This window comes from Athalia rosae, chromosome 4, assembly GCF_917208135.1.
Source record: "Athalia rosae chromosome 4, iyAthRosa1.1, whole genome shotgun sequence".
Lineage (NCBI taxonomy): Eukaryota > Metazoa > Arthropoda > Insecta > Hymenoptera > Athaliidae > Athalia > Athalia rosae.
In genome coordinates this window covers 502,462-525,028 of record NC_064029.1, presented here as the reverse complement: position 1 = coordinate 525,028, position 22,567 = coordinate 502,462, and the positions used below count along the sequence as shown (strand labels likewise).

General features: G+C 45.4%; 1 protein-coding gene across 2 annotated transcripts; it reads left to right on the top strand.

Moving 5' to 3' along the window:
- Nucleotides 1–763: 763 nt before the first annotated feature.
- Nucleotides 764–22,427, top strand: LOC105687472 (paired box pox-meso protein). 2 transcript variants are annotated; one of them, XM_048654917.1, is made up of 6 exons: nt 764–2,648; nt 6,387–6,424; nt 12,940–13,160; nt 18,987–19,260; nt 20,020–20,194; nt 20,290–22,427. In XM_048654917.1, exons 2-6 carry the CDS (start codon nt 6,412–6,414, stop codon nt 20,849–20,851), a joined length of 1,245 nt encoding a protein of 414 aa, XP_048510874.1. In that variant the 5' UTR covers nt 764–2,648; nt 6,387–6,411; the 3' UTR covers nt 20,852–22,427. The 2 variants fall into 2 exon arrangements, with proteins under 2 accessions (XP_048510874.1, XP_048510875.1); XM_048654918.1 differs by having other exon boundaries at nt 2,208–2,648; nt 19,014–19,260.
- Nucleotides 22,428–22,567: the final 140 nt, after the last annotated feature.

Here is a 22,567-nt window from a genome sequence, read left to right as displayed (position 1 = left end):
GTGAAAAAAAGGGAAAAAGAAAATCCGGCACGCTTCGGGCCCTCGACTACCTGATATAATGTGGGTGAAACGCCGTTATAGCGAACGCGCTCTTCTGCGGTAACCCATTCCGGTGATCCTTTGCGGCTCCATAAAAAGTTGCGACTCGGATTCATCTTACTCGATTGTATGTTATACACACCCAGACGAATAACTACTCATCTCGCTCGTATCGAGTGAGATCGGGCGAACCTCGTTTCGCTGGGGGTTGAAGATTTTAATTTTCCACGACAATCGTTCGTGTAACTGGCGAGATAACTTTCGAACCCCCTGATCGACTTTCCGTTATTTCATAACTCTCGGTAAAAGTTATATTTCCGTCGCAACCGGGGATCGATTTTCGCAGGTGGGAAACGTACGGACTCGAGAAATGAAGCAAAGGTGGACGGGGTGGAAAAAGTGCATGCGCCGGACCGATTCGTCGGGTCGAACGGGGACACGCGTGATGCGGGGAAACGCGGGATGACTTCGCGGGGATAACGGTGACGAATGATAACACCTCGCTACGTAGCGTACGCGGGACGTATCCCGGCGATCGGAGGGGCGAGGGGAGCGAGGGGGCTCTGTGACGGCGCGGCTCCTGGAAGTGAGAAGAGCCCGTTACAGGGGGTTCGGTGCGATATCCGGACGCGGTGCTCGATGGGTTTTCTGCGTCAGGTCGGGGGAGTTCGGCGTTGCGGAAGGCGTGTATATCAAGACCGCCCTCGGCGAGCAAGGCGTCCGTCCCCACCCCGTGGATGTCGGGACAGGTCGCTCCGCACGCGAGGACACGCTCCGTCGTTCGGGCCTGACTGAGACGGACCGCAAGCAAAACCCGTAACCCTGGCCGTCCACTCAGAGCCACCGTGTCCTTTGGTTGGACCGCATCATCGTTTACCAGTCTCTTGTTTCGATCCGATTGCCTCGATTCTCACAATCCTATCTTCGCTCTCGTTCTCCCCAGTCGAGAGCGTCCGCAGCGAGACTTGGGATTTTTCAATTGTCGGGATTTCATTCGATTCGGAGGAGTTTGCCTCCCGCAGTGGTCCAGCGGTTCGCGGTCGACCAACGCGTCCGCTTTTCATTCAACTTTTATCCGGCGTTCGATCTTTTTTCGGACTTTTTCATCGATCGACATCCGCGGGTACGATCGACGAGAAGGGAGAGGGAGGTCCGAGAAAAAATAAAAGAGGGACACACGAGACGAGAGAGAAGTAGAACCACGCCGCAGAGATCGGGAGAGAGGAGTTTCCACCGTTGACAAGTGCTGAGATTCGTCGGACTTTTTGTTTTGAAAATTTCCCTCTCGCCATCCGTATTCGGTACAGTGCAGGGCCATCATCTGACGAACAATTGCGGTATAATTTGTGACCCGGTTATATCGTACGTAGAGACGATCATCGAGTGCCACCTAAAATTATCCCCTGTATAAAATTGCGCGCCAAAAAATTGCAACGTGAAAAGTAAATCGCGTCGGTCGGTCACTTTCCGTTTATATCGTCGAATGAATAACTCCCCGTTCGACTTTTATTTTTTTTAATCGTTAAAAGGTACCCGGGAGTACCTCGTCTAACGAGTGTCCTTAATTTTTTCCTTCCCCTCGATCGGTCGTGCACGCGTACGCGCGTACAGTTGGGCAGTGAAACTGAAAAGACGGAGGAAAAATATCCGACCTGGCAATGGTGACGGTTATACGACGAAGAGAAGGAAGACGACACTCCGAGGAATAAATTTGTCCCAAGTGCCGAGATACACCGTAGAGATACATGTGTATATTTTCTAAGGTGATTGCGGAGGAAGAACCAGCCACGACGTTATTTTCGTATAAAACTTGCCACGCGAGTGCCGCTCCAGCCATCTGGGGAAAATCTCGACTTTTGACCCGCGACGATTTGTGGCACGGTGTTCGGTTTCTAAAAATTCAAAACTCAGAATAAAATAACTAAATAAACCGAACGAGGTATGACGTGAAATAAGACGGGAAGAAATAAAGAAACAGAGAATCTATAAAGCCCGTAACTAATACTCGACCAAACGATTCCGTTCGGACTTGGAGAGGACGATAAAAGTATAAAGTCGTAGGCTTTTCATTTTTCATGCACCGAAGCGCATGAAAGAGGAGGAGCTGCACGAGTCGAGGATAAACTTTGAGCGATACGGAGGAGGAGGAGGAGGAGGAGGAGGAGGAGGAGGAGGAGGAGGAAGAGTCCGCCGAAGGGAATAAGGGTTCTCGGATTAAAAGCACGTGGTTTTATTGTTTTGTACGTACGAAGTGCGGCTATTTGTCAATCGTCCGGGGGGACAAAACCCATCGGTAAAAGATCTCGTCGATCTCGAGAACGCGGTGGTGGTTGATCGGTGCGCCGCGTGGTACGCGAGGAGGAGGAGGGAAGGGTTAAAAATCGGAAACAAAGTGCCGAGGACAACCGCGGACCGAGTGGAAAGGAGAAGAATAAACGGAGAAAATACTCTGGGGGGGGGGGGGAGGTGGAGCCGGAGAGTCCCGATCGGAGAGCAGCGGGCAACAGCTCGTCAATTTCATCCGCTGGACCCTATATATGGCATTAAGTATGATCCAGATGCTACTCACGAAGTGAACCAGCGCGAAACACACCATTAACAATCGTCAGGTATGTAGTAAGGTCTTTTAAAGTGTATCACGAGTTTGTGTTTTGCTCGGTGTCTGAAGGCAGCGGGCCGACGTTGCCGTCGGTGCCCCGGCATCGGGAAGATCATGCGAAAGAGGAGTCCCGGAGTCGCGGAGGAAGGCGCACGTCGCGCGTCGCCTCGCGTCTTCCTGTGCGATGACTCGCCGCTTGTACGAGGGAACAGTGCAGGTTACACGTATCGAATGGCAGCTGATCCAATTGATTGCCCTTATATTTCTTGTCAACATCTCCTTCTAGCCTACCTCCAATTACCCATATACACCGCGTCCGTTTGCACCGGCAATTACCCGCAATATAATCTGTCGAATAGTTTATCGCGCGGTTATTCCGTATACGCGACGTGCACCCGTATCGTATACCCCCGCGGTACGCGTCGCATGGGCGGATTGCGATGTATAATTTGAAAATTGCTCGAAAGGGAGGTCATCGAAGGTCGAACCCGCAGAGGGTCTCCGTTGGCGGAGGGTTCCGCGCGAACGGGAATAAGTGCGGAACGCGTTGAAAAAAAAAAATCAAATAATTTACAGCGCGTCCGGTTCGAACGCAATAGTTGTAATCCGAGTCGTTATAATACCGGAGCGCAAATTTCGCCGATATATTTGAGCGTTAATTAGCCGTTAATTAGGACGAAGAGTGGGACTCGATATCGACGACGATTATTCAACGAGGGAATTGAACGGGAGGAGATTATGGCTTATGGCTATAATTGTACCGACTCGCGGAGAGTGTTTAATGAAATTAAGAGGGACATCTCGGAGATTCCCGGGTTCCGGAATCGCTCGCGTCGATACGTTACACCGCAAATTGACCGAGTCGACGGCCGTGACGACGGTAGCGAGATGACTCGTTGAAAACAGTTATCGTTACGCGGTACCCTCGATCCGGGGAAATTAACCAGAAGCTCCCGCCGTCTTTGTTCAAATTTTAAAATCGCATGGCCGATTCCTCGCGCCGCCTTGTACAACATCGTATTCTAGGATCGATACCGATCGTCCCTCGGCGAGACGATTAATTTGAATAATTTCACGAACGGTGGTTACCCACGACAAAATATTGTATGTATATAAAAATTGCCGATGCGAGATAATTCCTAATGGATAATTGTATTCCGTTTTTCTACCAAATACGTGTGCTTTCAAATCCCCAGTTTAGCCAAAAGTACGCGATGCAGACTTTGGAAATATAGCTCGTGGTTTGAAACCGGCGCTTGAACGACGTCGCGTATAAGCTGATGGTAAAATGTGTGGCCACAATGTGACCAATCCGGCCAATTGCGAGTCGCGCGTACACGCCATCGCTTCATTTGAAATGCAAATTTTCTTACTGTACGGGGTTAGATTCACGCTGCTGCCGCCGCTACTACCAGCCCCGAATTATTCTAATTACCTCCTGAAAGCTTAGCTGCTCATTTTACCAAAATAATCTGTTTAGAAATCAAACTTTGCTCATTATACCGTGTACGAAATACCAAAGACTCCAGAAAAATAATTTTTTATTCCCAATAGGCGACATTGAAGTCTCGCACGATTTCCTTGAATTTTTTTCCACCCCCGTGACAGCGATTACGAATGACACGGTGACGCGTATCTTGTTTTTTTTATTCGAACTTCCATCGGTTCGCCATGGCGACCGAGCGACTCGACGCATAACTTAATCTCAGGGTGCTCGATTACCGTTCAAATGGCTCGTCTTCCTCGTTACTCCCTCCTGACTCGGGCCGGTTGCCTCCGAGTCGGTAGAGACGGCGAAAAAAAGGAGAACGAACATCTACGAAAATGATACGTAGAAAATTACGGCGTAGAGAGGACCGCGTGCACACACACATCACGTATCGCATGATCGGAGTGCACGTAAGTGCGAAATGCGAAAATGAACCGTAGTATTTTAAATCGTATATAAATTGTTGGTCACGAACTGGTAATTCGGCGTCTTCGCGGGACGTAACTCGAGGCGAAGCTAAAGGATTCGAGGAAGTTTTCGTATACCTACAAAATAATTCGGGAGGTGGAGAGGAGCTGCAGAAGGTAGCGCATCAACGGCAGCATGGGTCCATCCCCCCCCCACCCCACCCCACCTCGATCCGCGGATGCTGGAGCTGCCGGTGCAGAAGCTGCTGGAATTTCGAACGGTTAATGGTGGTTAAGGGTACCGCGACGCAAAGGACTTTCGAAGGAGTGGGTACGCGTACGAGATGAGGGAAGAAAAGGGAGAGGGAGGGAGGGCGGGCGGGCGGGAGAAGACACGTGTTCGCAAGAGTTACACCGGCAAAACCTTGGGAACGCCAGAAATGCGGTGCGCGCAGTGACTATAGTCCTTCTTTGATTTATAATAATCGCTCAATCCTTCTTTTACGAAGATGTTTGTTACCGTATACCGCAGCATCGACGCCGCGCGAGAGTAGGAGAGAGCCGAGTCACCCGAGAACAAAAACCGCCGACAATTTTATTCATTTATTTATTCATTTATTCGTTTATTTATTTATTTATTTATTGATTTCCTGCATCGATTCCTCCGACGCGAAATTCACGCGTTCGTGTCGTTAGAAATCAAAGGGGAAAAATAAATGGCGGAGAAAAAAGGAGCGAACGATATTTCGACCTATGTAACCCACGTGATCTTTATACATAATTTTCATCGGATTATAAAAACGATCCGAGCGTGTAACTGTAAGCTAATGGTTGGTCAAGCATTGGCTTCGCAGTGCCCCGCGTACGTACACGGTTGCGAGTGATATACACGCGTGTATACGTATGTAAATATTCATAAATATATGTACGGAACGTGCAGCGGGGTAGGTACGCGGCGCACGAGCGTACGGCCGGGATTTCGCGATCGTGTACGAGTCGGTGTGCCTCGAAATCACGAATCTGGCGAAAGGGTAGGTGCGGGGTATTAGGTAGGAGCCACACGTAGGTGTAGGTGAGGGCACATGCTCGTTCGGGTACCGCAGGGTGGAATAAGGACTTGTAACGGGTAGTTTGATAATCATGCATTAATTTGCATCACAAAGTACACGCCATCCGCTTCGCTACGCACGCGTTCCACCGACCGTACTTTAATCTTCAGTTCTCAAACGTTGGCGCAGGCCGCAAGGTACACCGGAGATCGAGGCAACATTTCCAGGTATGACGAGAAAATCGTCTCCGCGACACCGATTTCCGCGTCGCGACGCAAAGCGAATGGTCCTCTTCTTCCGTCGCCCGATCGACGCCACGCGAAATTTTCATTCCGCACTTGGATCGTGGCGTTGTTCAGCCGTAACATACGCGTACGCGGTCTACGTCTTTTCTTACTTTTTTTCGACATTGAGCTATGAGCGTAACGTAGGCTGAGCGAGGTACGGTGAGAACCTCTGTGTCCTGGCGTAATATTTAGCCGTGCTTCGCTTATCGCTTTTGTTGCATATTTAAGGGCTGCCATGTCAAGCGTCAAGCGCGCGCTTTGAATACATTTAAATTCATTAGAACAGAAGCTATACGTATGTATATGGAAGCACGCGCGTAAAACGACAAGTCGGAAAACTAGGAGCATGTTGTAACGTACCGGCGAATCGGACCAACGTCCTCCTTATGGGTGGAGAAAATATAATCCGACCGCAAACCGTTCGACGCGCCGCCAAAGCGAAAGAGAAAAATGAATAAATAGGATGTCAAGAGGCGAATACAATTTTTTCACCAAAATTATACGGTTTTGTTTCAGGAAGGCCGGATCGATCCTCTCCGAAATGCCGCATACCGGTAAGTAATTTCATTCGAATCGATTTCGAATTCCCTTTTTCTTCGTAGATCCCAAACCCAGATACACCTCGTACAGTTTCCAACTTACCCACACTCGTCAAAATCTCACCTCCGAAAATCTCGAATACCGATGCGAGGAGGAGGAGGAAAAAACGAAGAAAAAAAGGTACATTATCGCGCGGAGGTAATGAATTTCGTACACACGTTTCTCTTCGGATTTAAAAAAAAAACTATCACCGATAACATCGCGACGGAAATTCTTCGATTGAATCGGAGGGGAGGAGGACGGGGAATGAGAACGAGAAGCATGAGAAGCAGAAGCGAAAGCAGAACGACCGTGAGGTTTATAAGCGTTGAGATTCCGGCGGTGGGCCTCGGGGCGCGACGCGTACGTATAACACGCGTTTATTATAACGCAGGTATATCGTATCGTGTGGCGCGTGCAGTGCGGTCAGGGTCTCGATATGACTGGGACTTTGCGGCGTTGTCTTTAAATTTTTGGCCCGAAATCAAACGCGATCGCGTCGATCGCGCGTCGTGGTTTGAGTCCTTTGAAAGATTTATCACGCGAATGAAACCGAAGATAAATTAGCTAGGCTTAAATCTTCTCTTCGATCGGGGGAGCCTGGTCGGGACTTCGGCTACCGTCGGCAACATCAGAGGCAACGTCCAGTAGTAAAAATTAAATCTGTCCCCTTTGGAACCCCCCCCGAGACCCTTCGGTCTTCCGGGGCCCTTCTCGAAGCGTTTCGACCCGGTACCGGAGCGTAGCGCGGAGTTAAGGTTCAACTAAATCACGATTTAAAAGGCATTTTAATAGTAATTAACGGAGAATCTTATACCGTGCAACTCCGAGGTGAGTTAAGATCTATGGATTCGAATGAAACGGAACCGTTTGAATTCGAGAGCTACAACAAGTTTTTCCAGTTTTCTCATTCTCCTTCGACCATATCCAGATATACCCCTAGCCCTACAACTTTTCACTCTTTATTACATTTTAATACATTTTACCAACTTTAATTATATCTTGTCTTCGTAGACTCGTTGCTACCTTTCTTTTTTCGTTATTTGTTTTTTATTTTTTTCTTCTTCAATCAAAATCCTACAGACGCGCATCCGTCGGTGCAATGCAGCCACACGTGACGTTACGCTACTCTTCGTCGACCTTCGTACGAGTCCTCCTTCTTCCGATCAATTTTTCCCAATTTTTTCGTTCTCACGGAACCGAATGAATATCGTGGGAACAGAATACCCGTTCAGCTGATTGCGAGCTCTGTAAATTTTCAAATTTACGCGATCGTTCGCTCCGGTGCAAAGGGGTTGCCGTTCGTTATCAGTTACAGATGTGACATTTGGATCATCGTCGTTTGGTCGTCGTACGACGTCGTATCCGGGAATTAACCGGGAACTAATCGTCCTCGCGTCTCCTTTGGCATCGAGTGACGTCTCAACTCGCAAGTTTTATACCCTTCGCAGCGCATCGTCCGAGATCAAAAACGTATAAACATCCGAGAGATTCTTACGCCATATAACGTACACCGCTACCGATTCCGATATACCTTCGCAGGTATATATATATAAAGGTATACGTCGTACACGGGCACATCGCATACACACGTGTACAGATATAATCGGAGCCACGCGCCTTCACGTTCGATCGAACCGAGAGCCTCGCTGGACTATTTGTAATAATTATCCGTGCTTCGGATAATTATGTAATTAACTCAATTACTCCTGTCGGCGGACCTGTCCAAAATAACAAGCGACAAACCACCTCTGCAGAAATAAGAAACCGAACCGAGAGATTATTTCCCAGATTTTATGTGACAAATAATTATGTTCTGAAACCCTTATTATTTACGTGTACCTTCGCATCCGCACACCTGATCGTCGAAGAATTGTTGTTTTTTTTATCTCTCTCTCTCTCTTCCGCGCTTGCATTTTTATCGAACGAAAGAAGGGAAGAAAAAAAATCATTTCGGCCGAGTGCGAGAGAAGATCAATGGATTTGGAGAAGTAAAATTCGTAAAGGTGACGTGGATTGAATCCGAGATCAGAAAAAGGTTGTCGACTTTTATTCGAACGAGGTCCGAGCTTTCCGCGAAAACGAGGCTTCGTCCGAACACCCCGAATAGCGTTCACGTTGAACAGGGTGCACGTTAAGTATAGATATAGATAAGTATATCTAGAGATTCCAGGTTAATGTGAAATTTACCGTGAGAAAGTCAGCCGTGCGAAAGAATCTTCGAGTTGATTGTGAGTACGGAGCGAGGAATTTCTCGTTCTTTTTCATCCTTTGGCAGGCTAAGCAAGATCCTGAGCGATGTCGTCGCGTTCGTACGTACAACTTATAATCCACCGTCGCGGGTTATTTCGTTGTATGAAGACGTTATAGCTGCAGCGGGGCGAAAAATAAAGAGACACGACCGACCGACCCTCCGTCGCATCAACGTGCTGCAGATTACCGCTGGCCGTATTACGGCAAATGCGCGTACGCGGTAGGCAAAAAGTTTATAGGGCGGAAGGAAGGGTTGAGAAGGGCGGAAAAAGCGCAGCTGCAAAATGATAAATTATTAGGCAATCCTAATCGTGTTAGTGTGTCATATACCGTGCGAGGAGGAAAAAATTGGCGAAAAAAAAAGAAAAGGTGGAGAAATTAAATGTAACAGCGGACGAGGACTGCGGTGTATCTGCGAGTTTCTCATTACCGCGCGGCGTTACGCGTATACGTGCACGCGTACGTGTAAGACACACGTGATGTTAGTTTCGCAGATTTGTACACGTAGATAGCGCCCACCGCGCATGGCGCATTCCGTTTTTGTGGTAATAATAATTTACTCGCGTCCGTCCGCGTTTGGCGCATCGTATGCGGCCCTTCCGTCCGTCTCTCTCGGCGATAATGTTACGGGGGAAACAACCCCGGGGGCAAATGGGAGCCCCTTTTATCATAATAACGCCAAAATCGTGCCCACACTCCGAGCACCGCCTTTGTGCTCGTAACGTATCGTTTAGGTCTTGTTGTAAATACTTTCAAGAGTTGCAGTTTACCTTTCGCTGCCGCAGCGGCGGCATCGGCGGCAACGTCACGAGAGATTTTTATATTTCGGTATATCGAATTATCTCTCGTGAACCGAACCCTCGAGGGATTTCATGAAAATGGGGGAAAAAAAGATCATAGAATCGCATCGCCTCCTCTCGATCTCTGGCTAAAATCGCCAAATTACCCAACACCGTGCACTTATTTTATAGGCGTAGGTATGGCGTACAGATCTTGTACACCTGTATTGAACGGGCTCTGTAAATACGTATTCGACGAATTATCATCCTCGGCTGCAGTCGCGCTGAAAATTTCACCTGGCCACGATTTAATAACGTTGAAATATATTTTTTTCCGATCGGGTAGTCTGCATTTTTTCTAATATTATAGGCATCGGCATAGGGTATAATAATATATTCCAGCAGCGTGTGTATTACGCGCGCGTAGGTACTATAACCGATCTGGAATGGCATCGAAACGCCCGCGGATCGGTTGCAAAACCAACGAGAATTCTGATGTCTGCATACCCGAAAAAAAAACCCCACGCGGAGCTCATTTTTTGCTCCAAAGATTTAACTCGTTTTGAATTCCGTTTTACTCTCAATCCCAAAATGAGAATCGTAATCACACCGAGGAACCATCAAATATTCAGTTATGCGGCTAAAATATAAGCCAGCTGAATTTTCGATCCGATCCTTATCGAGTTTCTCCTTCAGATTCCTAATCACTTCAAGGGCGACAAATTCCAGTTACCGACTCATACGCGTATAGGTGCAACTCACGTGTACAGTGCAGGTACACAAGATCGATGTTACAGATATGTAATCGTAAAATTAGCGTCCGCTGACGTTTATGCATCGCGCATCGTACTTCTGAGTGCGTTTCGGACGCACACCTATAAATATTTGGGCGGTTACGTAGGTACAAAACGTCCAGCGCGTCGGCAGTCGGAGTTGAAGATTAGAAATAGGAGGGTACGTAATCACGGACGAAGATGGAGAAAAGAGAGGGAAGAAGAAGCGGTCCAAGTGTCGTTAGCGTAAGAGTTTGTTTCCTTGGATTTAAGAGTAGAATAAAATGAAACGAAACGTGAGACGAAACGTGAGTCCTACGTATGGACGAATATAAATGAAATAAAAAATCAACGAAAATGGGAATAGTAAAATAAAAGTAAATAAATAAAAATAGAGAAAAGTTCGAGAGCAGAGGAGGCGAGGTATACGCAATCGACGAACCCTTTCGAAATTCTGATTCCTGAGATAAGATCGCCAAAGAGTTGTGCAGCGCGTGGTGAAAGCGCGTGGATTTTCCTTTACCCGGTATTACAAGAGAGTATATCTGTGTGGGTATAGGGACACCCATTCCACGTAGTTAATACCATCCCGGAGTCTAATTAACCAAAATCTTAGGAATTCCAGCTGTCTACTAATTATAATGCCTCCAATTAATCGCTACTGCAAGCCACTATATACGATATAGAATAAAATTAAGAAGCTCCCGCGGTGTAGAATTCCGTATCATCTCTCTACGGAAATCACAGAACGACCGATCCACGTCGAGTCGATTCGAGTCAAGTCCGCTAGAGTCCTTCCTTATTTTTTCTCTTCTCTTTTTTTCGTTTTTTCCATTTTCTTACGGGTGTATCTCGTCACCGAAATGAATTTATTCAGAAAACGGTGCGCGTACGAGTGCCCCGGCGTCGTGCCGCTTCCGCGGTTCACATCTTCTCACAATCCATTGACGTATTTAATGGACCGAGAAAAGACCATCGCGAGCACCGGATTTCGTAGTCAGCCGTACAATTATACCGAGATCGACACGAGGTAAGAGAAATAAAATCAGAAGGGCTTCCGAAACTTCGAACGACGAGAGATAGAAAAAATAAGAGATCGATCGCCGCCGGCTTCTCGCGACTCGTGAATCATCGGCGACGGGATGTCTCGACTCGGTGTATCGTTGATTGTTTCTGAATTTATTCCAGTTCTTTTTTCAAATAAATTTGTTATTGGGAGTAGTCGATATTTTAGGTCGATACGGGTACGCTTACATCTTCTTACGCGCTATCGAACGCCGTAGCGGGCGAACGAATAAGATAACGACGCGATTCGAATTGATGGAGATTTCTTAATTTTTCAATTTGCATGCGGGTACCGTAACCGTCGGAGATCGAGAGAAGAAAAAGGGAGAGAAGAAGTTTATTTATTGGGATATTATGGCGCCCTTTGGAAAATGTTTGTTTTGTATAATAATTAGATAACAATGTTGGAAAGGTTCGTTAAGGAAGCAATAAGGACAACTCGCATCGACACCTCTCAACTTGCCGGGAATTGACTCGGCGGCCAATCTATTTCCCATAACAATTTAGATTAAACCGAGTCGAATTAACGATGTGATTTATAAGACGACGCCCCACGTCCTTGTTTTTTTTTTCAACCGAGTTTTCTCTCCTTTTTCCCGTGATCGAGGATACGAGTGGCAAACGGGACTTTCACACCACTGCCGATGTAGGTACACGTATGGGTGTAATCTGAATTCGGACGAATGGAAGCTCGTCTTTTTTAAACGTTTCACGATTCTACTCGAATCGAGTACCCTGGACCCTCGCTTTTCTCAATGAACGCAACCTATTTCTGTAACGGATCGAATCTCGCTGCAATTAATTGCGTCAATCGGAATGTATCCTCTTCGTTACGGTTCGGTATCACCGGTTCGGACGATTCGACGTCGATCGAAATATCATACACCGTGGCTCGGTGGAGAGAGAGAATCAAAGGCGAAGAAGATCCGTCGGGTGAGCGTGGGGAAAAAATGATATTCGTAATGTTCTAGTTTTCACGCACCTGGTTGAGTGAAAAGGTGTTTCGTTCGCAAGTCTTCGAGTACAAAGATCCGATACCGAAGAATTTGCAGGAGGCAATTTTAGTCTAGGGGTTTTTCGGAGTCGCTTCTAACGTAAGATAATTATACACGTCCGTCACATGTAACTATATATGTATACATTATATACCTATGCGAACCCGAAACATCTTGAAATCCAAGGGAGACACGCGAGCCGAGGGATACATCGCTCCCAGGGCTACATTTGTCCGTTGTCATTAGGACGAGAACGCACGAGCTGGAGTAGGTGCGCTGCCAAAAGCTGCACCTGCCCAAAAGTCATCTCTTCTTCGCGGAACTACACGACGGCAACAAAGTTTCCGACCGATTCCGAAATCCGATGTCAAAAAATTCCAAAACCCAGAACAATCGTAATTTTTCCCTCGAACGGCGATATCGTAGACAAATCTTCCAAGTTTTTTCCCTCTTACTTTTCCATCCACGTCGGTCTGACTCGTCAAACGGAACGAACGATTTGTACAGCGAGTCTTTTCGCAGAGCTATAAATAGAAAATTTGACGAATTCGAAAGAAAAAAGCACGAGACAAAGGGGCTCTGGATATCTGAGATCAATTTTCAGAACTGTTACAAATTGTTTCAGGTCAAGCTGGGGTCAATCAGCTGGGAGGAGTGTTCGTTAACGGTAGACCACTACCGGATTGCGTGAGAAGACGAATAGTGGAATTGGCCCTTCTGGGAGTTCGGCCTTGCGATATTTCGCGACAGCTTCTAGTTTCCCACGGATGCGTGTCGAAAATTCTCACCAGATTTTACGAAACCGGGAGTATCAGGCCCGGCAGTATCGGCGGCAGTAAAACAAAGGTATATATGAATCTCTTACCGCTTCGCCTGCGATTTCCGATGAAAATAATTGTCAGTTTCGATCGAAACACGTTGAAATAGGTAAGCGTGATAAGGTTGAAAAAGAGGGGCGAGGAGAGTGCGGGAGGGGGGGAGGGGGGGAGAGAGGATGCGAAATTATGCTCGAATAGTTAATGGAAGGTGTTCGGATAATTGCAAATTTATATAGCCTCAGATGCACGCGTACGTATCTCTCCACATACGCTAGCCCGAACAAGCTTTACTTAAAACCTCATCAGAAGAGCGGGAATTACGGCATGGCAAAAACGTGTAACTTTGTACATAATTTCTTCGCATTTTTCCTTCCATAATATAATATAATTTTGGATATCTCAATGTTGATTATGCGTGCGTTTAATTGAAACCGAGATATGCTCGGCAAATAATTATCCCTCGATCTCCGCGGATAAATACACACACGTGCTTGTTGCAACGTTGCAACAGGAGAGTCCAGAATGTCGGGAACTCTTCTCCCCCCCTCCTACTTCTCATTCATTTTTTCCATTTCGTTTCGTTCTTATTTCATATCATTTTTTCATATCCGTATGCGAAGTTGCGCGTTATAAACGAGGTGGTACGATCATACCCTCTGTTTGTACTGTGAGATCGCAATACCGTAGAACACGTGAAACGTACGTACGCGCGTACACGTATCGCACTAATGATAAAATAATGCTACGTTGGCTCAAAAACTTTTTACTCACCGTACACCACACACAACACATCTCGTACGAATATACGCTGGCAGGTATAGGCGTATTCGTGCAATGAATTGCAATTCGCTTATTCGTCAAATTTTTTACAATCGGTTCTGAATTTTTCGTGACTCGTGATAACCGCGTTAATTCAACGTTCGCGTATACGGGTAAATTAGTTTCAGGGCAGATAGTCATCGTCATCGATTTTCGTCGGATGAAGCGATAGCGTAAAACTTGGGCGGTCGGGATGGATACCAACTTTTTTCTAATTATAAATTAAGGTAATTAAATAAATAAGGGTTGATCGTAGAGAGCCAACCCTTTAATTGCCTGGATCAGTGCATAATACCACTTTTAGATGGATTCTAAGATTTCCCCGAGCTGGCTCTTAACTTTTTTTTTCATCGTTTCCCCTTTTCTCTCCACGTATCGGAGTCATCGCGAACGGAGCTCTCCGCGTCTTCCTCGATTTTTTATCGCACTCGATAATTGCCGAGCTATTAAAGGTGCGGAGTGCATCCTGTCAAAATAACATCGGCCTGAAGTGAGCCAACTTTTGAAAAATCTATCGCTAATTACAGAGGATGCATATCGCTGGCCGAGGATCTTGCAGCGTCATATTGTACTAGGCTAGAAGAATTTCAACACCTATCGCTGGAAAAAGAAATGGAAACGAAAGAGACTGCATGGGAGGAAAATTTTCTGACTTTGAAATTTGCTTCTGGCAATAAATAAACGCTATTCAATTACGCGCGGTTACGTGAGTTTCTATGTTTATCCGCACATGATCGGTCAGAGTAATTCCCACTTCCTGATTACGAAGAACTGAAAGTTGCGGAAACCGCGTAAGAGGCGTAAATGTGTATGAAATAACTTTCGTGTTTACGGAACACTTCCGCTCTTCAAATCGTTATGCGAAATATATCCGTGTAAAGTATATCCTTGTTCTATATATTTTCACATAATGTACTAGGCGGACGAATCGATGAAACGGAAGTTCTAAGAAGTTGTAGGATGAATTACATTGGACAAAAATCATTAGAATAACAGCGTTAGTCGCGCATCGTCAGAAATCGATGCTCGACCTTATTCTGAAACGGGGGGGGGGGGGGGGGGGGAAAGGAAAATCCTGTTTGTTAGAATAGCTATATTTACAATGGGCCGCGGTTAGTAGAAACTGTCGTGTTTTAGAACGACTAAAGTCCACTCGATAAATCATGCATTGAAAAATAAATAAATATATATGTACGTCATTTTGTCCACCCGCTACCGGCCGGTCGCTCGGTCGGTCGTACGCTTCGACGGTGTCCGTTCAAACAGAGTCTACTCTTCTACGGAAGATCCTAATTACCAGATAAATGCGAACGGACCAATCGGGAAATTATAATCGACACACTTCGACCCGCAAAACGAATTGTTCCACTTCAACTCTTGCATTAATTATAAAACGAAGGATTAAACCGCTGCGAACGATCACGCGTATCGAAGAACGATACGTGTAGCAGGGCAGGTAGTACAACACGACCGGAAACTATTAATCCGTCTTCTTGTTTTAAAAAGTTGATGACCGATCCAAATTTGGAATACGAGATGAACCGAGACGAGCATTAGAAATTTAATCATGTTATCGCCAATTTATCGATCCAAAAAGTAGAAAATCGAGGATATCTGAGTGGGAAAAATTCGTAGCTCTATTTGACTTTCGGATTCGGATTTCTGAGGTCAGAATACATAAGAATAGCATCTGAAACCCGAAAAAAATATCGATTTTCGGCCAAAATTTGAAAAAATCCAAAGGGGTACCCCTTGGAAAATTTTCAATATTTGACCGAAATTTTTTATTTTTCAAAATTGATCATATAGCACTTTTCTAACGTATTTTGACCTCAGGAATCCAAATCTAAAAGAAAAATTGATCTATCTCTAAAATTGACCGAGTTATCGCCAGTTTTCAGCTTTTTGGGGTCAAAAATAAAAAATTAATTTTTTGATCTATTTCAATGTAATTTGAACTCAGGAATCCGAATCTGGAAGAAAAATTGATCTATCTTAAAAAATGACCGAGTTATCCTCATTTTTTCGCATTTTTTGGCATAAATTTGAGGATATCTCGAAGGGAAAAAATCGTAGCTCAATTTGGACAACGGATTCGTGTTCCTGAGGTCAAATTACATAAGAAAAGTGCCATACGATCAATTTTAAAAAATAAAAATTTTTTGCCAAAATTTGAGATTTTTCCAAGGGGTACCCCTTACGATTTTTTCAAATTTTGGCCAAAAATTTTTATTTTTTAAAATTGATCGTATGGCACTTTTCTTATGTATTTTGACCCCAGGAACACGAATCCGTTGTCCAAATTGAGCTACGATTTTTTCCCTCCGAGATATCCTCAAATTTATGCCAAAAAATGCGAAAAAATGTGGATAACTCGGTCATTTTTCAAGATAGATCATTTTTTCTTCCGGATTCAAATTCATGAGCTCAAATTACATTAATGTAGACTAAAAAATCAATTTTTCATTTTTGACCCCAAAAAGCTGAAAATTGGCGATAACTCGGTCAATTTTAGAGATAGATCAATTTTTCTTTCAGATTCGGATTCCTGAGGCCAAAATACGCCAGAAAAGCATAATAACATCTATTAAAAAAATGATTTATTTTTTTCTCAAAAATCGAATTTTTTTTTTGGCTGTCAAGGGTAATCTCACGTATAATCAGCTCAGGAATTTAAATCTGATAGCTAAAATCATTCACTAGTGCAATCGATCAAGTAATCATCAATTATTCGCTGTTGAGAGCAAAAAAATTATAAGACATATGGACTGCTTTTAGTCGTAGACCCACTTTGATTCGTCGCAATTTATGCATGGGTCGAAATATTCGAATTTCTCAATTCACCAGCAAACCCGAACTTTGCTGGAGTCAGCGTAGCCAGCAGCGTAGCGTTTTGTTGTGAGACGTCACCTTCGGGGCTGAGCAGAGGTCACGTCCCACAACAAACCGCGCGCTCGTGGCTACCTGACTCCAGCTAAGCTCGGGTTTGCTGGTAAATTGAAGAATTCTAATATTTCGATCGAGTTATCGCCAATTTTTCGCTTTTCGGAGCAGAAAAATCGAGATATCTCAATGAGAAAAATTCGTGGCTCATTTTACTCAACGGAATTACGGGCAAAAGATTCAAACGACGAATGAAATCGAATGTGGCAATGCTAGTTACACTAAAAATTCAAAGCATAAAAATTCTGCGTGGAAACGATCGACGATCGAGACGACGATCTTTTTTCTCACTTGGTTTTCAAGTTAAAATGGCAAAAATCCTCATTCCGTAATTTTCCCGCTCGAATCCGTACGGTATTATTTCGTAACATGGGATGCAAATCTTGGTTTCGGCGGTGATATTCTTTAGCAATTTTCTACGTCCGGTCGTATATCTATAGGTATATTTTTATAAGTACGTCCCCGCATTATACTCGTCAAAGAATACGGTGGCATTTTGTGTATCTTGATCGTTCGATGCGAGCACGATATAATACCCTGTATACTCGCGAAGTTTCAGATCTACGATGAGAAAGTTGCGATAAAAATACACGAGTCGGTCAACCTGTTACAGGACTTTTATCTAACGTTTACAATTAGCGCCAGATGTTCATGCCCAAAACCTCGCGTTCGGAGATAGGGTGGGTATTAAAAACGTAACCGTACGTAATATCGAACAATTTCCTGACGGGGACGACGCGACGTAACCCGACAAGGACGTAGGCCCTTCACGACGTAACGTCGCATTATAAGAACCGGTGTCGGACAATGACGGATTCGACTATACGCAATTAGCCACCGCCAGCTATTCCTCCGCCATAGTCTCGGGGCTTTGCGATCGCCACACGGGTAATTGTTGCCTCGACGGAAGTGTCCACGGGGTAGAGATTAGAATCTGAGATGTTCCCTTCCGCGCACGCAACTATTCTCACCCTCCCTCCCTTGTTCGGCGTTCGCTGCCGACGTCGCTTGTTCTTCACCTCCTCGTTATGCGTTTCACCTTCCACGTACGCTCTACGATCGCGTCGTACGTACGGGTATCGGGTACGCGAGTACCTCCGAACTCGGATGCGTACCTCCGACGACGGTCCTACGTCGGACACCCCGTTGAGAAATCGATCGGCTCGACAATTTTAACTCTATTACGGTCGCTCTGCCCGCTAAAGACGATCGCTGTGCGTATCGTTATCGCGGCAACTTCCTGAAATTTGATGGCGAAAAATCTGTGCAACCCCCGCAGCTCCCGTACGCACGTGTAGCAATCTCCCGGTGGATCTTCAAATCAGTCCATACGACGCGAATGAAATTACCATCGAGTTAACATAAATTTATCCCGCGTATTAGCATTAATTAGCAATGCAAATCCAGACGATTGAGCACCACTGTTAACCACCGAACGAGCAGATGACACCCCTGAAACCTACTAAACTGAAATAAAGTACTGACCCATTCGTATCTGATTGCCGGATCGAGCTCCCTCGCCCCTACACCTGTGCACTCGTTGGTATGGCTATATGAAATACGGCGCGGTTGTCGAGTGCCCTCGATCGTATTCCCCGTGTTTACCCAGGTAGATACTCGTACGCGAACGGACTCAACGTTCTTACGTATACGCATGTGGATGCGAAGGCGATAAGCGTTGGGACCGAGGTCTGACCAGCTCACGGTTAACACGTGAATTTTCATCGTTCTGTGACACGTTACAACGTATAGGTACCATCGCACCCGCCTGCGTTTTAGGTCGATAAGTGCGTGAGTCCCGGTGTACGCGTGCATAGAGAACCGGCGAAACGGTCATCGAAATTAAATAGTCGTTATATACCTCAAGTGGTCAGGGTAGGTAAGTAGTCAGCCTGGTCTTGTCTTTGCGCTGGTTAATTTTGGAAGACGAGCGGACAAAGGAGAAGGGAGGAAAAAAATTGTGCGATTTTAACGCACAGTTGGCTCGTTCGAGTAACGAGATGAAAAGTAGAACGAAATTAATCGCGAACTTCGCTTCGATCTTACGAACGTTGAATAAACCAAATTTTTTTCTCCACATTTTGCATTTTAGACTAACAAGAGAGCTTTGCTGTTGCAGCAAGTAGCGACGCCGACTGTGGTCAAGAAAATATTACGCCTGAAACAGGAACAGCCCGGGATGTTCGCCTGGGAAATAAGGGAACAACTCGCGCGACAAGGAGCCTGCGATCCTCAAAGTTTGCCCTCGGTTTCCTCCGTGAATCGAATTCTTCGGGGCGGCGGATTGCACGCCGATCATCCGTCGATCGAAGGAGGAACGTCGAGCGCTTATCAGGCGCAAATCACGACGAATCTCAACGCGAGAGGTATGAAGTTTACCAAAATATTTCAACGAGAAATTTCGAAAATTGTCGAAGGACTCCTCGTTCGTTCGCAATAATTTCCGGGCGTCGACGCCGCGCGACGCGGGTCAGATTGCTTGAGTAAATTTTGTTTATTTTTAATCTCGAATAAAAGTACAGCATCGCACGCGATCTGATGCGGTATAGAGACCCGTTGATACATCGTATTACGACGCCGGTACGTATGCGTGTACATTTTGCACGTTGGTATAGCGAAGTGCATATCCACTTATACCGTACACGGCTAACTGCCACCGATTGTGCAAAGAGCGGAGCTGCCGCGCACGCCCGCGTATAGGTACGGAGATCATTTCGAGGCGATTATTTTTGCACGGCAATTATTAATCTCCGCATATTCTATACGCCGTATAAGGTGTGCACAACCCTTCGTGCAACATCGCATACGCGGTTAGGGGTTTAAAGCGCAGAGACCTCGTTGCCTGGGCGGGCGGGTGCAACGAGGTTGAATTTGCAACTTCTTTCCTTCGCAGATCCGCGGCTTTTAATCCCCGGTTAAGTCACGCGGGGCGTGTCGAGGCGTCAACCTTTTACGTACGATAGAAAAGTCTACGTGAACCTCACATGCCTTATTTACCCGTGCGATCGATCGATGCAATTATCGTAACACCGAACGCGATCGGGGAAGCTGACGTACGGGTGAACTCGCACCGCCCTGAGTACCCCCGACTACTTTTATCGCTCTAATTCTGACTCGTCTTTCAGACGCCCTGATGAGGACGGACTATCAGCAAAAGCTGTTTTATCCCGGTACGTTGGGTCCGCTACATATTTCAACGACTTCCGGCGGAGCGACACCACCGTCTTGGAACCCTAGCTTCTACTCCTCTCTTTATCACGCCACCACCTTACACCTGCATCACGGAATGCAAACCTTCGCGTAAGTTTACAACCATATCGAAGGAGATCTAAGAAAAACCCGCCGTATTTTCCGCTGGACGGAAACGCCTCATTTTTCCATGTTTCTATCGGCAGATCGCTGGAAACTGCGGACCGCATTTCCCAACTGGCGAACGGTCAGAGTCAAGTTGAGCTTAAATCGAGTTCGAGCTCAATGGCCGGAAGCGACGACTCCTTGGATAAAAGTGACTTGGACGAGACCAACGAATCTCAAGATCATAATTATAAATCTTTTCAAAATTCATCGTTGATTCTCGAATTGGGTCACAAAATCGGCAGCGATCGGAGCGCGTTTGTGCGCCATGGCACGCCGTTAACGAATCAAAAATATAAAACTGTTCGAAATGATTGTTCGCCGAACAATAATTCGGAGCAGAGTAGCGTCGGTGATCGCGACTTGAGCGGGACGTGTGCGTCCCGCAAAACCCTCGAAATCGACGACCCGGTGATTCCGAACGATTCCACCAGCGAGAATAGGCAACGCACGCCACAGGCTCAGCCTCAACGGAAGAGAAACCCTTATTCGATAGAAGAACTTTTGAAAAAAGATGAAAATAAATGCGAATCAAAGAGACAAAGATTGGCGAATATCGGCGTTGTTCAACCCTGCGGTCTCGTTCTCAACAAGGAGATTTAAAAACTCAACCTATTCTGATACATCATCAGGATTATCGATAAGCTCGTTATTGAATCATTATCATTTGGTAGGACACTATTATTATTGTTGACGAATGACACTGTAAATTATGCGTACGATATTGATAAAAAAACCCACAAAAAAAAAAAAAAAAAAAACAAAAAAACAGAAGCTGTATTACGTTAGATTCTAATTAAATTATTATCAATCACTATTATTAGGATAGGATCAATGGTATCGTATGAATATAATAATAATCAACGTACAGAGTTTCGTGTCCAGAGTTCACCGTACTTTGTAGAATATTCAATACTGAGGTAGTAATATTTATCACACTTCATACAATTGCAGTGTAATTTTTTCGATCAACGAATCGATCGATGAGAGCGGAGTTGATAATATTCGCCCGGAGTAAAAAATTTGTAACCCTGCCGATTACGTCTTTCTCATTGTCAGATGACGAAGCGAGTGCGTGAAAATTAAAGCCCCCGAAGTGAGACACGTTGAAAATCGAATATTGTGTCCTCGAATTAGTTGAATTCCAACTTTCAACAACTACAGATGCAGGATACGTAGGGGTTTAAAAACGACACGAGGAATGCCGCCGTTATAAAATCATAAAACGCTCCCGAACGTGGTGCAGCAGGACGTCTATTACATCGCGCTGGCGACCAAGTGAGCCCGCTAAGGTTACAGTCAAAAGTGGAGAATTATTCCCACCTATGAATCTTATTGCCTTTGTACGTGCAGCGTCGCTTTACAAGTGCGCTTCGTTGATAATGCGGAAAAAATATTCACGCGACCGGCGAGAAACGACTACCACGATCCACCGACGCCGGATAGAACGCCGCCGAGGATACAAGGATGAGAATGAAGATGAGCCGGAGTCGAGGTGCGTTTACAACGTTGTAAACGATTTCAGCTTTTTATTCATCCTGGATTAATTAATGCACCATAAACGGCGCGGTTTAATGGCGGACATCTTCTGCCGATTCTTATGCCCGCATTGCTCGTGCATCGCAGGTTATTCCAGTCGTATTTAAATTACACTCGGAATTATGGCTTTTGCCTACCTAATGAAGTGAACGCACGTTTCGCGTCAATGCGTATGTATATACCCATATGAAAGTCGTTTAGGAATAATTTTTTTTAAACAATAGAGTCGCCCGATCGTCCTAAGAATTTCAGTGTTACGGTGATCGAAGACAAAACTCGGCGATCGGGGAGATGAACTTTTCTATAGATTATAGAGAAACTTCTTCGTCACAAGTATTTATTGTAGTTATACATGTATATCTTGGAGTATGAAAAACGCCAGTAATTATGACGAAACGGTAATTTATTGGAACGATCGCTATTGGCTCGCGGAAATTCTTGGAATTTAACTTTGAAGGTGGTACAGGTACATCGACGACCAAACTCGAAAGTGCAGTAGCAAAGAAACTGCGACGAACTAATTCGAAATAACGCTTTCATCGGAATTTTCTTGGATTTCAAAAAGCCTTTCGATAACATGACTGTAATACCCGGCTATAATCGACTTGTAATAAATTATGCTGTATCATATCATTAAATATACTAGTCAAAATGTTTAATGCTGCCTATTTGTTGCGTTTTCAAATTTCAGAAATCGCACGAGCCCTTATTTTCACAAGTCGTCATCGGTCTACCTACCGTACCTGAACTAAACACGCGCGTCTCTCCTTCCAGATGCAT

What these genes read in the sequence shown, in the direction of transcription:
- LOC105687472 (XM_048654917.1), top strand. An exon ending in GACGAATCTCAACGCGAGAG is followed by an intron (nt 19,261 to 20,019) that starts GTATGAAGTTTA and finishes CTCGTCTTTCAG; the next exon opens with ACGCCCTGATGAGGACGGAC. An exon ending in CACGGAATGCAAACCTTCGC is followed by an intron (nt 20,195 to 20,289) that starts GTAAGTTTACAA and finishes TTCTATCGGCAG; the next exon opens with ATCGCTGGAAACTGCGGACC.